The sequence below is a fragment of the Chinchilla lanigera genome, unplaced genomic scaffold (genome assembly GCF_000276665.1).
Source record: "Chinchilla lanigera isolate Chin_1 unplaced genomic scaffold, ChiLan1.0 scaffold00036, whole genome shotgun sequence".
In the NCBI taxonomy this organism is placed as follows: Eukaryota; Metazoa; Chordata; class Mammalia; order Rodentia; family Chinchillidae; genus Chinchilla; species Chinchilla lanigera.
In genome coordinates, this window is record NW_004955437.1 from 4,737,754 (window position 1) to 4,759,410 (window position 21,657).

Here is a 21,657-nt window from a genome sequence, read left to right on the forward strand (position 1 = left end):
ATGGAGATGACGGTCTGGCCAGAGGGAGAAGGCAGGCCATGCCCCAAGCCCTCTCATTCCTGTTGGACTAACTGGTAGCATGGGTCTGAGCTCTGGGGCCTCCACCTCAGAGGGCAGACCGATCTCCAGTGAAGACCAAAAAAATTTTTTTAAAAATTTTAAAAAAAGATTATTGCTGTTATCCAGGTACCTCTTTTTACTGTCTCTTCAACTTAAAGTCATACATTTCCTTGCCCTTTGTACAGTTGAGAATTTCAATATTTGTAGTAGCAGGGGTCAAGCCGGGTATATAAAGTAGCGTGTGCATTTGGTAAGATTTCAAAGACAGGTTTCTTTTCAGAATGTCTGTTCTATAGGACAGAACTATTATGTTTTCTCTTCTTTTGTAGCAACTGGGGCACTGAAGATGATGACAGCCAGAATTACCACAATGGTAATTCAGACCCTCGGGGATTTGGTATGTTGGCCTCTTTGTATGTAATGCAAATATATATAGATTTATGTGCTTTTGGATGGTGTACATCTAAAGCATTCATGGCCTGAATATCAAGTATAATCAATTAAGTGGAAGTGCAGTTTATTTTCTATAAATCTTATTTAGGATTGTATAATTTCACAATCTTAGTCTGAACATACTTATTCTCATAATGATTTTACTTTGAAGTCTCGCTATTACATTTGCAGTAGATTTTTTTAATTAATAAAAACCCAGCCGTGGTTAATAGTAATCCCTGTCTCTGTTAGGTGTGTACTTCTGCCTTGTTCTAAAATCTCTCAAATCAGGACAATAGAATTATAGACTTCAGTAGGTTGCTATATAGTCAATGTCAAAAACAAATCTACTATATATGAGCAAATGATTACTCTTTAACTGGTATAGTATTGTTCTTGTTTTGGTGCTTTTTGTTTGCTTGTTTGTATTGTTTTGTTTTGGTTTTACGTTGGAGATGGAACCCAAAGCCTTTATCCTGAGCTACATCCTCAGCCCTCCCACTTTTTTTCTTTCTTTTATTTTGAGATAGAATCTCCCTAAGTTGCCCAGGCTGGGTTCAAACTTTTGCTCCTCCTCTTCAGCCTCTTAGCGTGCTGAGAATTACAAGCATGCACCACCGTGCCCAGCTGGTGTAGATTATTCGTAACAGAGTGAACTATAGATGAGCTAGTCTTGATTTTTAAAAATAACTTATTCAGAGCAACTGATTATTCCATTATACTGATGTTGTTGTTTGGTGTGTTATAGATTGTAAATCTATTTAAATCAGTCTGTTTTCAAATGCCTTATGCTTTGCACTTGTGGCACTTGAACATCTTGTAATTATTCTTTCCTTCCCTCTTTTTTGGGGGGTGGTGTCACCTAAGGTCACATTGGAATTGCTGTTCCTGATGTATATGGTGCTTGTAAAAGATTTGAAGAACTGGGAGTCAAATTTGTGAAGAAACCTGATGATGGTGAGTCTCCTGCTTACTGTGCTCATGCCTTTTTTCAGTTAAGCAGTGTTTATAAACACCCACAGATGGCACTTCGTAGTAAAACCCATTTAGGTACAAGTAATAGAAGTCGACTTCAACCTGCTTAAAAGAGAAGGAAAATTATGAGAATATCTGGGTGTTCTAGGAAACTGAAAGAGCACCTAGGATGCTTCACAAGGGACTGGACCCAGGGTCTGCAGAGCCATCACTAGCTCAGGCTCTTTCTCCCAGTCTTAGTTTCACTATTTCAGGATATAAGCTGGACGCTCAAAAATAAGCTTCTTTAAGTCAATTATTAATAGTAAATTATCCAGTGTTTCCTTTTTCTTTATTTTACAACTTTTATGTGTATGTATGTTTTAGAATAGCATATATCTAGATTTCATTGGATTTACATGTATTATGATTATTTTACTTAGTTTTGTTTCTAACATTGTATTTTATTACTTCAATTTTGATTTGAAACATTAATTAAAATGTATAATACCCAGATCATTTCTCCAGGAAGAAAATAATTTATTCCTCCCTATCAACATCATGTTACCCACACTGCAATGTTTCTCATTTCTTTTTTCTTTGGCCTTAGCTTTTTCTTTTTTTTAAGAGCAGAATATATTTATTGGGGGAAAGAAAGCTTTTGTCTGAGAGAGACAGAAGGCGTCCCAAGTGGGTTGCCAAGGACCCTCTCTTTTCTAGGGATTTTTATAGAGCAAATCCACGAGGTGAGGCAGGTCCAAAGTCAGGAAAAATGGGAAATTGCAAGGTGAGCATGAGGTGGGACAAAATTTTGTTCAACCAGTAACATTATGAGCATAATTGCCCAGATAGAATTAAATCAGAATCAAATGGGGAAGTGAGTCAGGTAACAAGCAGGCATGAATACAGAACAGGGGCTTTTCTTGTCCGGGGTGGGGTTAGTGGTTCTTTCTGGTTTCTTCAATGTGATTGATGGCCATTTAGAATGTCAGTCCCCAATATTTATCCTTAGGAAGTATGTGGGTACATTTGTTTTATCTTTCAGGGCCTGGCCCACGGCAGAGGTGCCTGTCTCCCCAACAGTTGCAGGGCATCTCTTCTGCACTGGCTGCTTTGAGGAGCCTATAAGATTTTTATCTAACTTAGCTACCTGCAACATACCCCCTCTGAAGAAGTACCCCGAACTGCCGTGAGGGAGTAATGGATGATGACCAGTCTGACTTCTTCAGGCTGAAGGGGATCATAGTTGTTGATTGGCAGTCAGAGATACTCTACAGAGGGTCTGTCTAAAGGCCCTCGATAGACACCAGACATTTTCATCTTGGGTAGGCAAATAGCTTTTAGTTTGGAGGAGACAAAGCCAAAGAAACAATTAATACATGGCCTAAATAATAGGATCAACAGGATAATTATGGACCAAATAATAGGATCAACAGGATAATTGTGAATACAGTCAACAAAGATTTCCACTAAGAGGAGCTGGTAAGGGCTTCTCATAAAAAGGATAAGGATAAGGTCCAGAGAATTTCAGAGCCTGACATACCATTGTTTTGTTGTCTAATAGCTTGAACAACTATTGAGATATTAGCAAAAGGATCAGGAATGTACACACAACATTTAATTTTTATAATTGTAACCCCAGGGGCTGGGGATTTAGCTCAGCGGCAAAGGGCCTGCCTGGCAAGCACAAGGTCGTGAGTTCGGTTCCTGGTACCGGAGAAAAAAACCAAAAAAAAAAAAAAAAAAAAAAAAATTGTAATCCCATGCTGCTGTTAGAATGGCTAATGTCATCCAAATTTGGGGGACAGCTTGTCGTATTATTTTATTTCTTTTAGAAGAGAGAGAAACCAGGTGTGGTGTCAGTTAAAACCTGTTGAGTATAGTTAGTTAAGGCCTCGATATGTGTCATATAACCCTCTCTCTGGACAAGATCTGGTGGATCTTGGGATTTGGCATCCTGTAGACAAGAGTAAATTTTCCGAGAAATTGGAGCATGTATAATCAAAGCATGAGCATTAGAGCTGACAGATATGTTTAGAAACTGTTTTTAAGGGAGTGGAGTAGCAGTTGTAGCCCATTGGCTTTTAGACCCCGTTATTGATGGAGCCTGACATTTTGTCATAAATCCTTCTAGCTTTGGTTATAATTATCTCTACATTTTTGATGACTTATGAGAACTAGATATATTTTGACCAATAAAAAACTCTTTTTTTGTATATGAACAACAATATGTATTGTAAAACCAGTCTCAGCAGTTTGTAAAAATCAGTTTGTAAAAACCAGTCTCAGCATTGTTTTCATTATTTTTCAACCTGGATACACACACACATATATATATATATATATATATATATATATATATATAACTTTATATCATAAATTGTAATAAATACATATATAAATTTACATGTAATATAAAAGTATAAATAAGTATACTTTCATATATAATATGAAAGTAATATATGTATAAAAAAGTGTTTAGACAGGATAGAATGTCTGGGAGCTGGGCTTTTAGGCATAACTGAAAGGAATGGGTGAAGAGAAAGTTATCCCAGTTTCAGATTAAGCGAGATATTTTTTAGTGACTGTTTTTACTGGGAGATGATGCCTGGAAGGATGGCCAGAGTTGGAGATGGACAAAGAGACATGTGCCAATGCCTAGCAATAGGCTGATTTTTCTTCTCTGCAGTAATGATTACTCAGGGCTCCTCCACGGAGGTGACCAGTAGAGATGGCAGTCCAGCCAGAGGGAGGAGGCGGAGTGCCCGGCTCCTTAGTCTTGCTAGACCACCTGGGAAGAGGAATCTGAGCTCTGGGGCCCTGCCTCAGAATACAGTCTCACTTCCAGGGGCAGCCTTTGCAGTTAGGGCATGGCTTAGGGGACCCCTTGAGGTAGTCCCTCTTAAGGTGGCCTGGCTTTCCACAGTAGTAGCAGTTGAGCCTAGTCATTGAGCTCCCCTGGGAGTCCCAGGAATCAGACTTAGGGTCTGTTTTTTCTCTAAGGCTGCAACAAAGGCAGCCACTTCTTGGTCTCTTTGTTTTTTCTCCTTGTCTTTTTCCTGTCCTGATTATAAAATACTAAGGCAGTTTTTACTAAAGTATCGAGTGAGCTATCTGGAGCGAAAGCTATCTTTTGTAGCTTTTTTTCTGATATCTGGGGCTGACTGGGTAATAATCATGTCTTTAAGCAAAATCTGTCCTTCTGTTGAATCAGGAGCTATGGACATATGTTTTACCAGTGCCTCTAGTAAATAATCTAAGAAGGCGGAAGGGTTTGCATCTTTCTTCTGATAAATAGTTGACAATTTAAAATAACTAGAAGGGGGCTGGGGATTTAGCTCAGCAGCACAGCACCTACCTGGCAAGCGCAAGGTCATGAGTTCAATCCCCGGTACAAGAAAAAAAAAAAAAAAAAAAAAAAAAACCCCAAGAAACAAAAAATAAAATAACTAGAAGGCTTAGATTTTTGTCCTTCTTAGACCTTCAAAACTACAGACTTAACTGGGCGTGGTGGCACATGCCTGTAATCCCAGCACTTGGGAGGCTGAAGCAGGAGGATCATTGTGAGTTCGAGGCCAGCCTAGGCTACAAAGTGAGTTCAAGACCAGCCTGAACTACATAGTGAGACTCTGTCTCAAAAAGACCGGAAAAAAAAAAAAGAAAAGAAAAGAATACAGACTTGAAAATGTCTCCTGCTCCAATCTGCTGTCTGGCTGTTAGGCCCTCTGGGATCTTGGGTGGGGACTGCTTGGGCTCCAGTCGGAACTGTTTGTTCCCCTGGCTGTCTAACTTCTGCCTGTTTAAAATTAACAATATGATATTCATCCCCAAATGTAATACCAGCTTGTAATGCTGGTTGTCTCTCATTAGAAGTTAATGTTTGGGGCTGGGGATTTAGCTCAGCGGCAAAAGCGCCTGCCTGGCAAGCACAAGGTCGTGAGTTTGGTTCCCGGTACCAGAGAAAAACCAAAAAAAAAAAAGAAGTTAATGTTTAATATCAACATTGTATCTTTCCAGCCTTGCTTATAGGTCTGAGTAAATCCTCTAAAGACATCAGTGTACTTATCAGGATTATCTGAAAATTTTCCTAGTTCTACCTTGATCTGCTTTAAGTCACTGAGAGAAAGAGACATATAAACATGTATAGTCTCATATGAATTATAATTATAATTTGAGCATAAATAATTTTTTCTAAATGTAAATAAAGTTTGAACACAAGGCAATTCTGACCATTTTCCCTCTTTTTTGCAGTATGATTTTAGTTGTAAAAGAACATCATAATTAATACTTCCCTTTGCATTGCATTTTGGCTGTACAAGGTAGGCAGACCACATACATGTGCAGAAAAATATCAAACGGCTCTTTTTCAACACGTAAGGGTCAAATATCTTCCAGTGCTTAAGAATACATTCTGAAGGAGTAAAAGACTTTGACTTTGAATACCCCATGTCTGAAATACAAAAAGAAATAATTTGTGCACCCACCTTTGATTTCTATTTGATTTCAGTACCCTCAAGGTGTCCCTCGAGTAGATTAGATCTGAAGAGAGGAAAAGACAAAGTTCAACCAGCCTATCCACCCTCAAACTGGGGTACAAATTTATCCTCCCAGGGAACTTGTGAACTTACTCCATTGGGTGCTTATAAGCACAAGTTACAGTTGGTCTTAATTATGATAGGAATGTTTAAAGAAGAAAGCCTAACTTTGTAAGAACTATTGCTGTTTGTTCTTTAGAAGAGGGCATATATAAAAAGGTGAGTTGGGGGGCTGCGGATTTAGCTCAGCGGCACAGAGCTTGCCTGGAAAGTGCAAGGTCATGAGTTTGATTCCTGGTACCAGAAGAAAAGAAAAAAAAAAAAAAGACAGTCTGCTTTTGTGGCTGGGGGTTTAGCTCAGCGGCACAGCGCCTGCCTGGCAAGCGCGAGGTCCTGAGTTCGATTGCTGGTACCAGAAAAAAAACAGAAAAACAAAAAACAAAAAAGGTGAGTTGGAAGTAGAGCACTTCTCCAGATGTGCTGTGAAGATCACCTCTGGAGATAGATAAAAACAACAGTTGACTTGAGGAATTTCACCTTGGGGTCTAGGGCAAAGAAGTCTTTAAGACACTTGTGTTATCTAATCACCTAGGCAATCTTTCCTAGCAGCAGGGCAACACTGTGCTTTATGTAAGTTTTTATATCTTTGAAACTCACGGGTTAAACTTAGATTTATCATCTAGCAGTCACATTTTACATGTTAGTAAAGGCACATTAGTCTTCTATGTACACATGAAAGAAAAAGCTGACTAAAATCTCTTTCTGCTGGGCATGGTGGCACACGCCTGTAATCCCAGCACTCGGGAAGCTGAGGTAGGGAGATCATTGCGACTTTGAGACCAGCCTGGGCTACAAACTCAGCTGAAGGCCAGCCTGAACTGCATAGTGAGACCCTGTCTCCAAAATAAATAAATAAATAAATTAAATTAAATCTCTTTCTTAGTTAGCATATGTAAGGCCCAAATGTACATAATCCCCCTGCTAGCAGCTGTGAAATGCAAACAGTTGTTGCAAGCTGCTTCAGCCTAATTTGTGAAAGGAGGGGTAGTCTTAAGTGGTTCTAAAGTCAAGCTTAAGGAGAATTTCTAGCTTACTAGTAGAGAGAGGTAAGTATGATAGATAAGTGGAGATTTTTTGTGGTCAGGAGCCAGTTTCCACTGAAGAACCTTTGGGTATCTGCCAGAAAGTAGCCTTGGCCGTGACCTCTCAGTTGTTCTTAGTTCCTGTTGGCCCGCACAACCAGAGAAGGGAGTCCAGTTGTCTGTCTGGGCAATATGCCATTGGCCATTGGCTTCAATGGGGATTCACCAAAGAGATGCTGGGGAAATCTGTCCTCAACTTTAAGAGTGGCAGCTGCTGTAAGAGCATTTGTTTAACTAGCTGGCAGAGTAACCACTGTTTGTCAGAGTTGTATAAGGGATAGTTAATAGTCTGAGTAAGGTCATTACCTAGCGCTTTATAAGTTTACAATAAAGGTTTTAAAGTCTACAACATTAGCAAAGTATTTTTTCCTTTACACATAAGTGATAACAAGACCTAGGAGAGGAAGGGGAAAGGTTGGAGATTCTCCCTTAGGTTAAATGTGCATTGGTACTGTAAGTGTGGTGCTTTGGTACTGTAAGTGTGGTGCTTTGGAAGTAGCTCCTTCTGGTTTCACCCAGAAGCCATTTCTCTCTACTGTGTCTCCGGTTTAGTCTCCCAAGGGAGACCTGCCCAGGACACTAAGCCGGGACATGGCTTCTGTGTGTGTTCTCTTGGATGGGCAAAATTCTAATATCTCATCTGACCCAGAGACAGGGTGTGTTTCCCTCCTCTAAGAGAACTTTCCTGGCCTCAGCATTAGCAAACACTCATTTTCTATGGGCTTAACTTAGTTGAATAGGAGGAAAAGGTTTGAACAGTCTAGAGTTCTTTCTTTCTAATTTTACATCCTCTAAAAAGGAAAGTACAAAGTGGCAGAAAAAGATTAGGAGTAAGGCCAGAGAAAGGAAACTGAAGCAGAACAGACTTGACATTTCCTCTGGAATGTAAAAGAGGATCAGAGCCAGTCTGTCCCAGTGAAACCTGCCCTCCAAGTCCTAAGAACGGCCACTGACCAAGCATTTTTACCTGGTGGAAGGAGTCTCATGTTTTAGTATATGTGCATGTATATTTTTCTAAGTCTGAGCTAGATTTTATTTAGAAAGACCCATTTTACAGAAGTTTATATTACAGTTCACTAGGGGGCGTTCTAATGTTATTCTCTAGCACTATTGTCTAAATAAAGTCAAGCAAGGAATGCCAGTAAATTTAGTTAATTAGTTCAAATGCAACATACACAAGAGCAAAACAGGAATACAAAGACCCATAAAGGAGTATCACAGCCTTTTAACCTTCCCATGTTTTTAACTTAGATTTATTTTATTTTTTTATTTTTTTTGGTTTTTCTCCGGTACCGGGAACCGAACTCACGACCTTGCGCTTGCCAGGCGGGCGCTTTGCCACTGAGCTAAATCCCCAGCCCCTTTAACTTAGATTTATTATCATTTTAACAAAACTATATGAGACAAAGCATAAGTGATGATAAGCAGTGGACAAAGCTATAACAAAATTTGAAGCATAAAAATTTGTTACCTAGGGGCTGGGGATTTAGCTCAGCGGCAAAGCGCCTGCCTGGCAAGCGCAAGGTCGTGAGTTCGGTTCCCGGTACCGGAGAAAAAAAAAAAAAAAAAAAAAAAAAATTTGTTACCTAAATGAGCCCCAATCCAGAGTCTATGAAACAAAAGCAAACTCTTACCTCCATCCAATAATCTCAATGGAAGACCTTCAAATGATGTAGGGGAAAGAAACTCCCAACCTGCTATACGAATTCATGTGAACAATGGAGGTTAACAGCAGAATATATTTATAAGGGGGAGGAAAGCTTGTGTCTGAGAGAGACAAAAATGATCCTGAGTGGGTTGCCCTTGGCTTTTAAAAATATATCAATAAATATGTTGATATTTTTATCATCTTTCTCTGTATATCTCTTGCTGTAATGTGAAGTTTTCTGTCTTTGTATGAAGTACCCCAAATAAAATGGTTTTCAAGAAGTTTTCAAGGCAAAACTCTTGAGTGTTTGTATTCTGAATACCATGCCTATATGCGAATGACAGTTTTGTTGAAAATCCTAGAACATTCCCCTCACCCCCCATACTAGGTTTATTTTCTGTAAGTCTTAAAAATGCTACTCCATTGTCATTTTGCACACAGTGGTATTGAAAAATCTGCTGCCAGTGTGACTCATGTTCTTTTATGTATACTGTTCATGTATCTTCTGCTTTGTTCTGAAAGCTTTTTTATGCTTTGTCCTTAACTTCTTTCTGAAGTGTTTGTTCAGACTTTTCCCCAACTGTATCTGTTGTGACATTTAACTCACCTATTGTGTTCCAAATCTATTATAATGTTCTAATTTGTGGTTGTCCCTTTAATATTTTCTCGTTCTTATTTAATATCAGTAACATTTCATACTGCTTATCATTTTTCATGTTTTAATAATTCTTGGTCCATTCTAATATTTCATTTTGTAGTTGACTCTACAAGCATTGTTTTGGAGCTTCTCATAGTTGTATTTCTCAGGTTCTTACTATTTTGGCCTCCGTGTGTGTGTGTGTGTGTGTGTGTGTGTGTGTGTGTGTGTGTACACACGCGCGTGCGCATGTGTTTCTGCAACTGTTAGCTGTTTCATTCCATCAGTGTGATTGGGGGAAGGCCAGAACCCAGTCCTTACCTACCTAAATGATTTCAGAAAGACAGGCAGAATAAGCTAAGGGCTGAGATCCCTGGACACTTGGAAAGGGGTGTCAAACATATCACAGAACACCCCTTCAGGTCAGATCTTTTCCCTTTGTCCCTTAGGGAAAAGCACTATTAGTAATAGACACCTCTGAGATTGTCATCCCAGGGCCTGGAAGTGGGGGAAGGAGAGCTGGGAAGATGAGCTGGTCCCCACCTGTTCTTCTTGGTCCTCACAAGTACAAGCTGTCTGTACCACCCTTATTTACTCCTGAAGATGTCTGAACCAGTGGCCCGACCTCCTTACAAGGGCAAGGGTAGTGCGGATGCCCAAGGCACTTGGGAGAGCTTAAACAAAATTGTTTTTCCCCCACAATCATGATGTGCTGCCTTCTGGCTTGAGCCTGCACCAGCACCTCCTACACAGATTCAGCCAGCCTGCCCCACCCAGCCTTTCCTCGGGTGTCCCTCCCAAGGCTTCCCACTTTTCTCTCTGCTTTCTCATCTGTGTTCCTTTGGAGCCACAGATAAAAATCAAACCAATTCCACTTTTTGGTCCCAACATAAATTTCTCAGGTGACGTATCTGCATTTAAGCAAACCCTGACCAGTTCGCCTCTCCATCCTAGTTTTGAATTCCTGGGAGACAGAATCTGGTTGGTACAGCTTAGCTTGCCTGGTGGGATCAGCAGAGGACTGGGATTGTGTGATATTTTTGGAAGCAAAGGGAAGAGGGAAGATGGTCCACATCAAATTTGTATTTCAAGGAAAACAGTAGATTTATTATGGCACATTTTTATTGAGGTTTTTGTTTTGTTTTGTTTTACATAGGGAAAGGGCCTGATTTCTAAAGTTTTTTGTGGTACCAGGGAGCAAACCCAGGACTGCTCTAATATTGAGCCACATTTCCAGGCCTTTTTGTTTTTATCTTGAGACAGGGTCCCACTAATTTCCCCAGACAGGACTCAGAATTTGTGAGCCTCCTCCCTCAGTGCTGAGATTACAGGTGTGTAGCACTGCACCTTGCTTCTGAAGGCTAAGGAAAAGGTAAAGAACATTCCCCACATCCCCCATACTAGGGATTTAACCCAGAGCCTTCGTACAGCTGTTTAAAATGGTTTGTATGACCCAAGCAGCTAGTGTTTGGTTTGTTTGGGTAAGGGACATGACCTGCTCTATTGAGCACCTTCCTATTTTTATTTCTTTGATTTTTTGAGATGGAGTCTTGCTATGTTGTACAGGCTGGCCTTGAACTCCTTAGCTCAAGGGGTCTTCTTCCTCATCCTCCTGTGTAGCTGGGATCATAGGCACATGCCATCGTGTCTAGCTTCTTTAATTTCTGTGACTGCTGAACTGGTCTCATGAAACAGTACCGTGAAAGTGAGGGAAACACCTGTTACCAATGCTGTCTAACAGAAGCAGCCAGTCCCAGGTTTATTGTAGGAGGGCTGGTTTTTTGTTGTTGTGTTTTGTTTTTTTTTTTATGTTTCCAGTAATGAAATATTTCATTTTACAGGTAAAATGAAAGGCCTGGCATTTATTCAAGATCCTGACGGCTACTGGATTGAAATTTTGAGTCCTAACAAAATGAGTGAACTCTGCCTTTGAGATGTCAGTGAGGATGGAAATAAGCAGGAATGATGTGACTCAAGATGCTCAGAAAGCAGACACGGAGGACTGATGGATCTATGTTCCAACTCAAATCATTCTTAAGTCCTTTTCCCTTCCTTTTCAGCTGTTCTGTTGTTTTGGTTTTTTGCCTCTTCTTTCATTCTGGTTTTAAAGTAGTGCTTTATTTTATGACCTTGAGTACAGTTGTGTAACTTTACTTTTTAGGTGATAATTTGAACAGTTCCCTTCAGAGGCTGCATTTGCTGCCTTTTAGTTCCTAAATAGCACCTCTCTTCAAGTCTTCCTTTGAATCATCATTTCTTAAAAAAAAAAAAAATTAACATTTTTCCGGGAGCTATCTTCTGGGGTTTCCGTTCCTCAGAAATAGCTTTTCAGGATGGAAGGTAAGGAATACCGAACAAACTTGCAACTTCACATGTACTTCAAACGGTATGAAGTGTTCATTTTACAAAAGAGAAGGTACTCTTGAGAACCGTTCAGAATCATGCTGTCAAGGACACTGACAGAAAACTAATTTTTTATTTATAAAATTCTTTTAAAGTTCAAGGACTAATTTCATGTATTTGGGAATGAGGAAGAAGAGTGGTAGACTGTTTGCTGGATACTCAAACAGCAGACAAGGCTGTAGCATACTATCTCTCATTTAATCCTCCAACTAGCCTATGAAAAAGAAAGCAGGTAGACATGTAAAATAACTTCAATGAATTGAAGGCAGTCTAAATTGTCAAGATCTCGTCATTGTCTTAGTATTTAGATTATACCTCAAAATTAAACCTTCCTGGGGCTGGGGATTTAGCTCAGCGGCATAGCGCCTGCCTGACAAGCGCAAGGTTGTGAGTTCGATTCCCAGTACCGGAAAAAAAAAAAAATTAAACCCTACTATACCTGCACAGTTTCCTGTTGTGCAAACTTGCAGTGAGTTCACCCATGGTGCTCTTGGTTCTTGGATCTCAGTGCCGGTCTTAACACAAGACTGCTCAAGGGGCACCCACTTACTCCTGCACAAGCGATGCATATATTACTTACAGAAATCTTATTTACCCTAGGTCTCCATGATGCCAGGAGTCCTATTCACTGGTAACGTAATGTAGTTACTAGAAATCAGCTCAGTCAGCTTGCCTGTTGCAATTGACATTTGGTGGGTTTCAAAAAATGAAAGTGAGGGGCTGGGGATTTAGCTCAGCGGCAAAAGCGCCTGCCTGACAAGCGCAAGGTCGTGAGTTCGGTTCCCGGTACCGGAGAAAAACCAAAAAAAAAAAAAAAAATGAAAGTGAGTTTGAAGATCTCTTATGGCCCGGAAAATAAAAACACCCAAAACACTACTCATAACACTTAAACCAGTTTAGGTTTTCTACAGATTCTGGTGGATAGGCCATGCCAATTGTTCTTGCGCCACTGGAAGCACTTCACATTTCCTTTTTGGATGAAATGGATTCACATAAGCAATATAAGCAACTAGCAGTACTTACAGACTCAAATAAAATAACTTTTAAACAAGACTTTAATTTGTAAATTTCTGCCTAGGAAATTCTTTCTTACAAAAGGCTGCCCTTAGAGAGTACCAAAAGGATTTGAAAGGGTTTGCAGGTTTGATCTGAACCAGGAGCAGCTGTGATGCTGTACAGCCTGGCAAGCAGGTAGTGTGTATGGTTAGAGAACTGGGAAATGTGGGAGGAGGACAGTAAATAAGGAGTAAAAGATTGCGGTAGATAAAGTACAGAGAATAAAAAGGCCAATTATGAAAAAGTCATGAGAATTTATGAAGACCAGCTTCACGTGTTAAAGATTAGAAGTATCAAATAGCGAAGCAGAAATCCTGACCTACTTGCAGCTATTTTGCTCAGTAAAGCTGCAGTCATTCTCTTCTCAGCCACTCAACTCAGCTAAATCATGATTTGTCATCAAATCGAGACTTCTGTAAATGTGATAAAAACAACTGCAGCCAGGGATGGTGGCGCACACCTGTAATCCCAGGACTCGGGAGGCTGAGGCAGGAGGATTGTTGTGAGTTCGTGGCCAGCCTGGGCTACAAAGTGAGCTCAAGGCCAGCCTGAACTGCATATCGGGACTCTGTCTGAAAAAGACAAAAACGAACAAACAACTTTGTTACGTACAACTGTGCTCCCTACAGAAAATACCCATTGTACCATAACCTTCAGCTAAAACTTAACTTGTTCTTGTAACTTCTCTTTGCCATCCTATAAATAAACTCTCTGTAATCATTGCTTCAGACTTTGGAGATTACTCCTCTGGGGTCCGCTAGCATCAATAAAATTTTTCCTCTCCTGAGTTTCTGGCTACTGTTGACTCACTTTTTCCTGCAACAGGAGGGCAATTAGATTCATAAATTTAGTAATTTAAACTTCTTTGCTAGGGAAAGAAGACTTCTCTACTTGCTAAGTAAATCTTGCCTAAAGATAATCCTTATTCTTTCAATCCATTCCTATATTCATTAAGAAAACGTGTGGCCAGGCCTTGCTAGGAATTAGAATAATTCATCTCCAAATAAATTTTTTTGAGGAGTGCTGATAGAAAAGGGCAAAGTGGGGCATAAGAAGTTTTCTTGTTTTTCATGAGACAGTGGTACTATTGGCTTATAGTGTAGAATATCAGTCTAGGACTCCTGATGAAGGTGTTCAAGAGCTATAGCTGAGGGGCAATCACTTGAGGCTTCCCTGCACGGTATTTTGAGAACTGCATAAGTGTCTCTTTGTTCAGACTGCTATAACTAAAATACTATAGACAGGATGGCTTAAACAGTTTATTCCTCCAAGTTTGGGAGGTTGAGAAGGCCAAGGAGAAGGCACCAGCAAACCTAGTGTCTGTTGAGATCCCTTCCAGGCTTGTAGAAGATGCTTGCTAGGTCCTCCTATGGCCAAGAGAAATGGTTTTTCATCTCTTACAAGAATACCGGTCCCGTTCTGGAGGGCTCCAGAGTTATGACCTAATTACTTTCCAAAAGCCTCATTTCCAAATACCATCACACTAGGGGTGGGATTGAAACATGAATGAGAGGGGACACAAGCATTCAGTCCGTAGCACAATTATAAACCTTAATGTAACTGAAGAGGGTCTTACCAGTAAAGATGCTGTTGGTAATAAAACACAAAAACCTTACCGGACATGACAGGCACTAGATTGTAGAATGGGTTGATAGAATGTTCAAAAATGTCAAGAACCTCCGCTTCCTTCCACCTTTCCCATCCTGTCTTTTTTTGTTAAACACTTTTTTTTCTTTGAGTTGACAATACTTGGGATCTTTTATGCCTATCACCACCATCCAGAATGTTTTGTGTAGACCAACAACTTGTCCAGTGAAAAGATAACCTTTCATTCCTCATTTGACTTTAATGTGGACTAAAAAGCTTTTTCCAGGGCTAGGGATATAGCTCAATGGCATAAGCACCTGCCTGGCAAGCGCAAGGTCTTCAGTTCGATCCCCAGTACCGCAAAAAATAAAAAATAAAAAGCTTTTTCCAAAGCTCCTCGGAGTTCTCATCATGTCTCCTTAAGCTCTGCTAGATTGTGAGTTTTGCATACTTTGCTTTAGATGACTTTAACTGTTTTAAGGAGTACGACTGTAGTTAGACACTTCATAGAATATTCTCAGTATGGGTTTTCTGATTTTTCTCATGATGAAACTGAAGTTACCAATTTTTGAGAGGACGGCCTCAGGTAAAAAGCCCTTATCACACATCAAGGGTATCAGTACATCACTAGTCATGTTAACTATGATCCACTAATTGTGAGTTAACATAGCAATACTGACTACTTCCCTGCAGGATTATGGCCAGATTTAAGGGAGGAAAGGAACATGAACCTTTTTGTAAACTGCCTAGAGTAAGATTCTCCCAACGTTATGTTCTCAGTGCCGGCCTTTTCTTGCTGTACAATCTTCCTACTTTGGTAATGTGACCTACTATCATGGCTTTAACTATCATTTCTTGGATAAAATGAGGAGTTTAAAAAGATTAAAGCTCTAACAGAGCAAAACCAGAAATATAATTAGTGTATACTTGTATTTGGCCTCCATGCCATCCTTCCTAGGCTTTGGGAACAAAAGTGATAGCTTGTTTTCCCACATGAAAAGCTTTTCACCTTTTGCTATTTATGTCTAGCTAGTCTCTTTCCTTTTCTGTGTCTTATGATCAAGGTATTTGTTTTTTTATACCCTCTGTTTTTCACATGCTCTCTGACTGACTGCTTCATTTCCATTTCTTCCCTAAAGCAGCGGTTTTCAGAACTTAGCATATCAGGGGGAAATAGGTTGCTTAGTGTGAGAAGCCAGTCACAAAAGACTGCATCCCGTAGGACTCCATTCCTCTGCAGTATCCAGACTGAGGGATTTGTAGAGAAGGAAGGCAGTTTAGCTGTTGCCTGCGACTGGGGGTGCTGGCATGGGGCATGAGGAGTGACTGACAATGGGAATGGGATTTCTTTTTGTGGTGATGGAAATGTTGTAAGTTAGATGTTTGCACAACTCTATGGACATAGTAAAAACCACCAAATTAAACATAGTAAAAACCACCAAATTAAACAAGTGACTTATATCCCAATAAAGCTTTCATTAAAAAAAAAAAAAAAAGAACCACATAGAGGCTTATTGTAATAACAGATTCAGGGCCTCACCCTGGGTTTTTCTTTTTCTTTTCTTTTCTTTTTTTTTTTTTTTGGTTTTTTTCTCTGGTACCGGGAACCGAACTCAGGACCTTGGGCATGCCAGGCAGGCGCTTTTGCCGCTGAGCTAAATCCCCAGCCCCATACCCTGGGTTTTTCATTCAGTCGGTTTCTAATGTAGAGTTTCTGAGTGACGCTGCTACTGCTGGTCCAGGAGTGCACCACAGTAGTGTAGCACTGTCCAATACCAACCTGAGCCACATAGATCATTCAACGTTTTTCTAGGAGCCACACAAAGATGTCAAAAAGAAATAAAGTTAATTTTTACCATATGTTCTAATTTAAATTTTTGTCTTTTTGAGACGGTCTTGCTATGCAGTTCAGGCTGGCCTTGAGCTCACTTTGTAGCCCAGGCTGGCCTCAAACTCGCAACGATCCTCCTGCCTCAGCCTCCTGAGTGCTGGGACTACAGGTATGTGCCACCACACCCAGCCTTTTACCATATGTTTTAACACAATATATCCAAACTATTTTAAACAGATAATCTATAGTGTACTTATGAGATATTTTGTGTTCTTTTATTCATACAAAGCCTTTCAAATCTGGTATGCACAGCATTATATTTACACCACATCTCAGGTGCTCAGTGGCCACTGGTGGCTACAATGATGGACAGCATAGCCCTGGAGAATTGTATTTTTCCTTTCTTGAAATGGGCTGGAGTTAAACGTTATTATATAATGAAGATAATAACATTTCTTATCTCACGGGATTGCTGAGGACATGCAATGAGTTAATACGTGTAAAAATGATTAGAACAGTTCGGCCAGGTAAAAGTGGCATCTATTATTATTTCCCTAATAATAGCTATCAAATAAAATGATGTCTGGCTCAGTAAATTCTGGACAAAATTGAAAAGCTACTGAAATGCTATTTCAAGTTTCTTAGAATAACAGAAATAATTGAAATAAAATAATGACAAGATTTTAACCTGATGGCATCAGATAGACTGCTTCTGACTGGAAGCCAAGCAGATTTAAATAACAAGGAAATAAAGGGTTCATGTAGCTGGCATGCAGAGAAAAAGTACAGTTGTTTCGGTTAATATAATCCACTTTTTTGTTTTGTTTTGTTTTTTTTCCGGTACCGGGGATGGAACTCACAACCTTGCACTTGCTGGGCAGGCGCTGCGCCACTGAGCTAAATCCCCAGCCCCAATACAGTTCAAATAACAGTGTCATCAAAGGAACCCAGGATCTTTCTATCTCTTCACTGGGAACTCCAATATTGGTTTCATCTTACAGCTGGTGTCTCTTTTCATTTTAGAGTGCCTGCTAGTAACAATTAGTTAAATACTGCTTGATTTGCATTTGGCAGGAGACAGACTTTCCCAGCTACAAAACAAAGTCTTTCCCTGTAGTATAGTGGGTGTGTTGTCTGTGGTATGCTGGTGATATTCTATTTCTTGACCTGGGTTTGCTTTGTGGATATCCAAAATGCTGCATAATGATTATTTGTGCACTTTATACATGTTAGACTCCAATCAAAAACAAAAAGGTTTGTAAACAAAAAAAAAAAATGATGAGTGGAGGGAAAATACAAGGAAAACACTTTAGATTAGGGTCAAGATGAACTGCATTCTTTTAACAATACATAGCATTATTTTGCTTTTTTTATTTTAAAGAGTAAAAGAAGGATAACATAGTAATGGGGGCTTACCAAATTACAGACAAAGTGGTAGGAAATTATCAATGGTTGTTGTTTTACATATTGTTATTTACAAGATAGTTTCTCAGGAAAACAATAGACAAATAATAGTGAGTTACAGACAAAAGGGGTAGGAGATTATCAATATTGTGGTACTATACTTTGGTATCTTCAAAGTGGCTTCTAAAGAAAATAAATAGAGCTATACATGAGTGACCAATTGAATAATCATTAACTATTCTCAGTGGTTGTTGTAGGAAACACATAATAATAAACATACATCCATTTATGAAATAGGATAGGAACAATACAAACATTACAGAGTCATGGATAGATTAGTAGGAAAATATCAATGGCTGCTGTAATACATGGTGGTATCTCAAAGTGGTTTTTCAGGAGGACAGAGATATGCAAGAAAGATCTAACAAGTAGTTACAGCCTAAGTGTTGTGAAAAATAGCATATTACCTCCTCACCAGTGACCCCTGTCACTGAGGTGTGACAGCTGGAAGGCAGGCCAGGATTGAAAAGAAGGACCAAGAGACTTGTACCTGTGTTTAGCAACAGGCTGTTTTCATTATCTTCCATAGTCATGATTATCCCGGGCGCCTCCAGGGAGATGACAGTCTGGCCAGAGGGAGAAGGCAGGCCATGCCCCAGGCCCCCTCATTCCTGTTGGACTAACTGGTAGGATAGGCCTGAGCTCTGGGGCCTCCACTTCAGAGGGCAGACCAATCTCCAGTGGTCACCTTTGCATTCAGGGCATGGCCCACGGGGCCTCTTAGGGCAGTTCCTCTTGAGGTGGCCTGGCTTTTAACAGAGGAAGCAGATGAATGTAGTCATCGAGTTCTTCTTGGGGCCCCGAGAATCACACTTAGGGTCTGTTTCTCTTAGTGGTGCAGCAAAAGCAGCTGCTTTTTCTCGGTCCCTCTGTTTTCTCTCCTTGGCCTTCTCCTCGTCACAGCTATAGAATACTCAGGAGGCAATTCTTACTAACATCTCAAGTGAGCCATCTTGGGCACTTTACACATGTTAGACTCCAATCAAAAAACAAAAGGGTTTGTAAAAAAGGAAACAAAATACAAGGAAAACACTTTTAGATTAGGGTCAAGGGGCTGGGGATTTAGTTCAGCAGCACAGCACCTGCCTGGCAAGCACAAGGTCGTGAGTTCAATTCCCAGTACTAGAAAAAAAAAAAAAGATTAGGGTCAAGATGAACTGCATTCTCTTAACAACAAATAGCATTATTTTGCTTTAAAAAAAAAAAAAACTTGCATAGTAGGTATCACATACAGCTTCCTTTTCTTTTTCTACACTGGAAACGGAAGCCAGAGCCTCGTACATGCTGAGCACATGCTCTACAACAGAGCTACATTCCCAGATCTTGCCATCTTTTAAAAGAGTAATTCTGGTTTTATTGCATTGTAGCTAGAAATCATGAACTGTTCTTTTTAAATTTTGTGAGCAAGCATATGACTGATTTTTAGAAATATTCCTTGGACAAGAATAGTACTTGTTTTCTGTCACAGAATACAGAATTCTGTTTAAATTCTGTTTAAAACTATTAAATCAAATTCCTTCAGGGCTTAACTAAAGTCCTTCAGAGTCTTATTAGTCTATTTGGCACATCAAATTATAAGAAACAAAGTTCCCTAATTAATTAAACTTCTATTAAAACCTCTTTGTATTTTGTTGTTATTTTACCTTTTAACCATGGAAGGAACTTTTATTGGTACTTTTTTCCCTAAGTATGTGTGTGGTGGGGGATTGAGATTTAGTCATTTACACCTTTTTTTTTTTTTTTTTTTTTAATCTTTTTGAGACAGTCTCCTTATATAGTTCAGGTTGTTCTTGTTCTTCAATACACCTTACTTTTGTTTTAAGAAATATTATATCCATTATCAACTAAAAATAAATTGGTTTGAGTAATTCTGAGGCATAAAATGCTCTGCTCATTTCTTAAAATTTGTGTCATAGTTCTGTTTTTACAGCTTACTGTTGAGTGAAGTAATTCAACTACAGATTTTCCAGTCTATATTTAATTTCCCATGTATATGAAATTGACAGCTCAGGATATGGAGTTCAGCACAGTAAATCTGCGTCTTGGAATCAGGTCACCTGGGTCCACCTCAGAAGCCAGGTCCCTGCTGGCATACATACAGCTTGGGTAAAGTTCTCATGGGCACTTGATTCTAGAGGAGGCAATGGTTCAGGAAGAAACTACAGATGCTGGCAAATGTCTGCAGCACTTTGGCTGGCAGCATCCCTGTTTCACTGGCTTTTGGCCAGTAGGACTCTGGGAGCCAGAGATGAACCCAGTCACTATCAAGTGCTCTTTGATAGCCCAGGGTCCACAGCCAAGTCAAACACGGCTTCCTGAGCAGGTTCATAGACCACAGGGATACCTTCCGGGTAACCCGTGCTTGAGGATGGTTCCCCTGGGCTCTGACTTGCAGTTGATGGGTAGACTGCACCATTGACAGACTTCAGGAAAGCAGACTCCATCAGAAGAGCAGATTCCAATTCCTTGCACTTTGATTTCTTTGCTGCACAGCAAATACTCTATCTTTCACTCTTTCAACGTTGGGTTTCTAATTTCTAGAGCCACAGGAGTATAAATGCGTATTGCTTTAAGCAATGAGGTAAGTGATAATCTGCTACAGCCATCACAGCAAACTAATACATTCTTCCTTTTTTACAAATACAACATGTCCTATACTGTGCTTTGCATCTAGCTTTTTTCTTTTACTAATGTATCCATTACATCTTTATAGGTCAATACTTATGGAGGGAATTCACTTACATAACTGAATAATATTCTGTAATATAGATGTCTCATAATTCATTTATTCATTCTCCTATTGATGGACACTCATTGTTCCCAATTTTTTATTGCAAATAGTGCTACAATAAGCATCCTTATATGTGCATATGTGTTTTACGTGTTGGCATTTTTGAGTGGAGGGAGGAAGATCTATGAGTTAAGTACATTTTTAATTTTAGTAGATAGCAACAGATTACCTTCGAAGAAAGCTATAAAAATTCATACCCTTATCTGATTTGAATTTCCCTCAGGACAAGTGAAGTTGAGCACTTTTAAAAATATTTGTTTGGCAATTTGCATTTTCTAGTTTATACAATGCTCCTTCAGTTCCTTTGCGTATTTTTCCTTTTGGATTATTTGCCTTAAGGCTTTTCTTCTGTCAAAGCTTTTAGAAATATTTCTCTAGTCTTTTGAGTTGTCTTTGACTTTACTCTCCTTCTACCAAGCCGGGACAGACTTTCCCCTTCTCACTCACATCTAAACAAACCTGTGAACCTAAAATGACTTCCCATTTATCCTACATTGATTTTCCTCGGTAAAGACTGTATCCTTTACACATCAGGATTACCTTATTTATTAAAAACACCATGGTATCTCTTAAACGAGACTCTCTGGCAGAAGTCATCTAGATGCCTCCCCTCCCTGAGTCATACTTCCCACTGATTTTTAGCCTGAAATTACTTTGCCCTGACTTACTTGTCTGATCCTATGATTTAGATAGCAGCACAATTCAGTAGAACATGCTGCAATGACAAATATTCTACATATGCATTGTCCACTGCACCTGCTATTGTGGCTACTGAGTTCTTGACATGTGGCTAACATGCCTGAGAAACTGACTTTCTCTTCCCTCTAAGTACTGGGGATTGAACCCAGGGCATTTGCACTGAGCTCCCAGTACCCTTTTATTTTTTAAAATTTTGAGACAGGGTTTCATTAAGTTACCCACAGTTGCCCAGGTGGGGCTAGAAGTTGGATCCTTCTGCCTCTGACTCACACAGTGCTGGGATTACAGCCATGTGCTACCACACCTGCCGAGCCAGGGGTATAGCTCAGTGGCACAAGTGCCTGCCTGGCAAGTGCAAGGTCCTGAGTTCAATTCCCCACACCAAAAATAAATAAATATACAAATAAAAAGCCACTAG

The 21,657-nt window shown here is 39.7% G+C and overlaps 1 protein-coding gene across 1 annotated transcript in view; it reads left to right on the top strand.

Annotated features, from left to right (window-relative positions):
- The window catches only part of Glo1 (glyoxalase I), a 21,126-nt gene extending 9,045 nt beyond the window's left edge, over positions 1-12,081 (top strand). The window contains exons 4-6 of the mRNA XM_013517101.1: positions 390-457; positions 1,360-1,449; positions 11,250-12,081. Of these exons, the coding sequence (XP_013372555.1) occupies positions 390-457; positions 1,360-1,449; positions 11,250-11,341 (250 nt within the window). The 3' untranslated portion in view covers positions 11,342-12,081. The remainder of the gene's footprint in view (positions 1-389; positions 458-1,359; positions 1,450-11,249) is intronic.
- Positions 12,082-21,657: the final 9,576 nt, after the last annotated feature.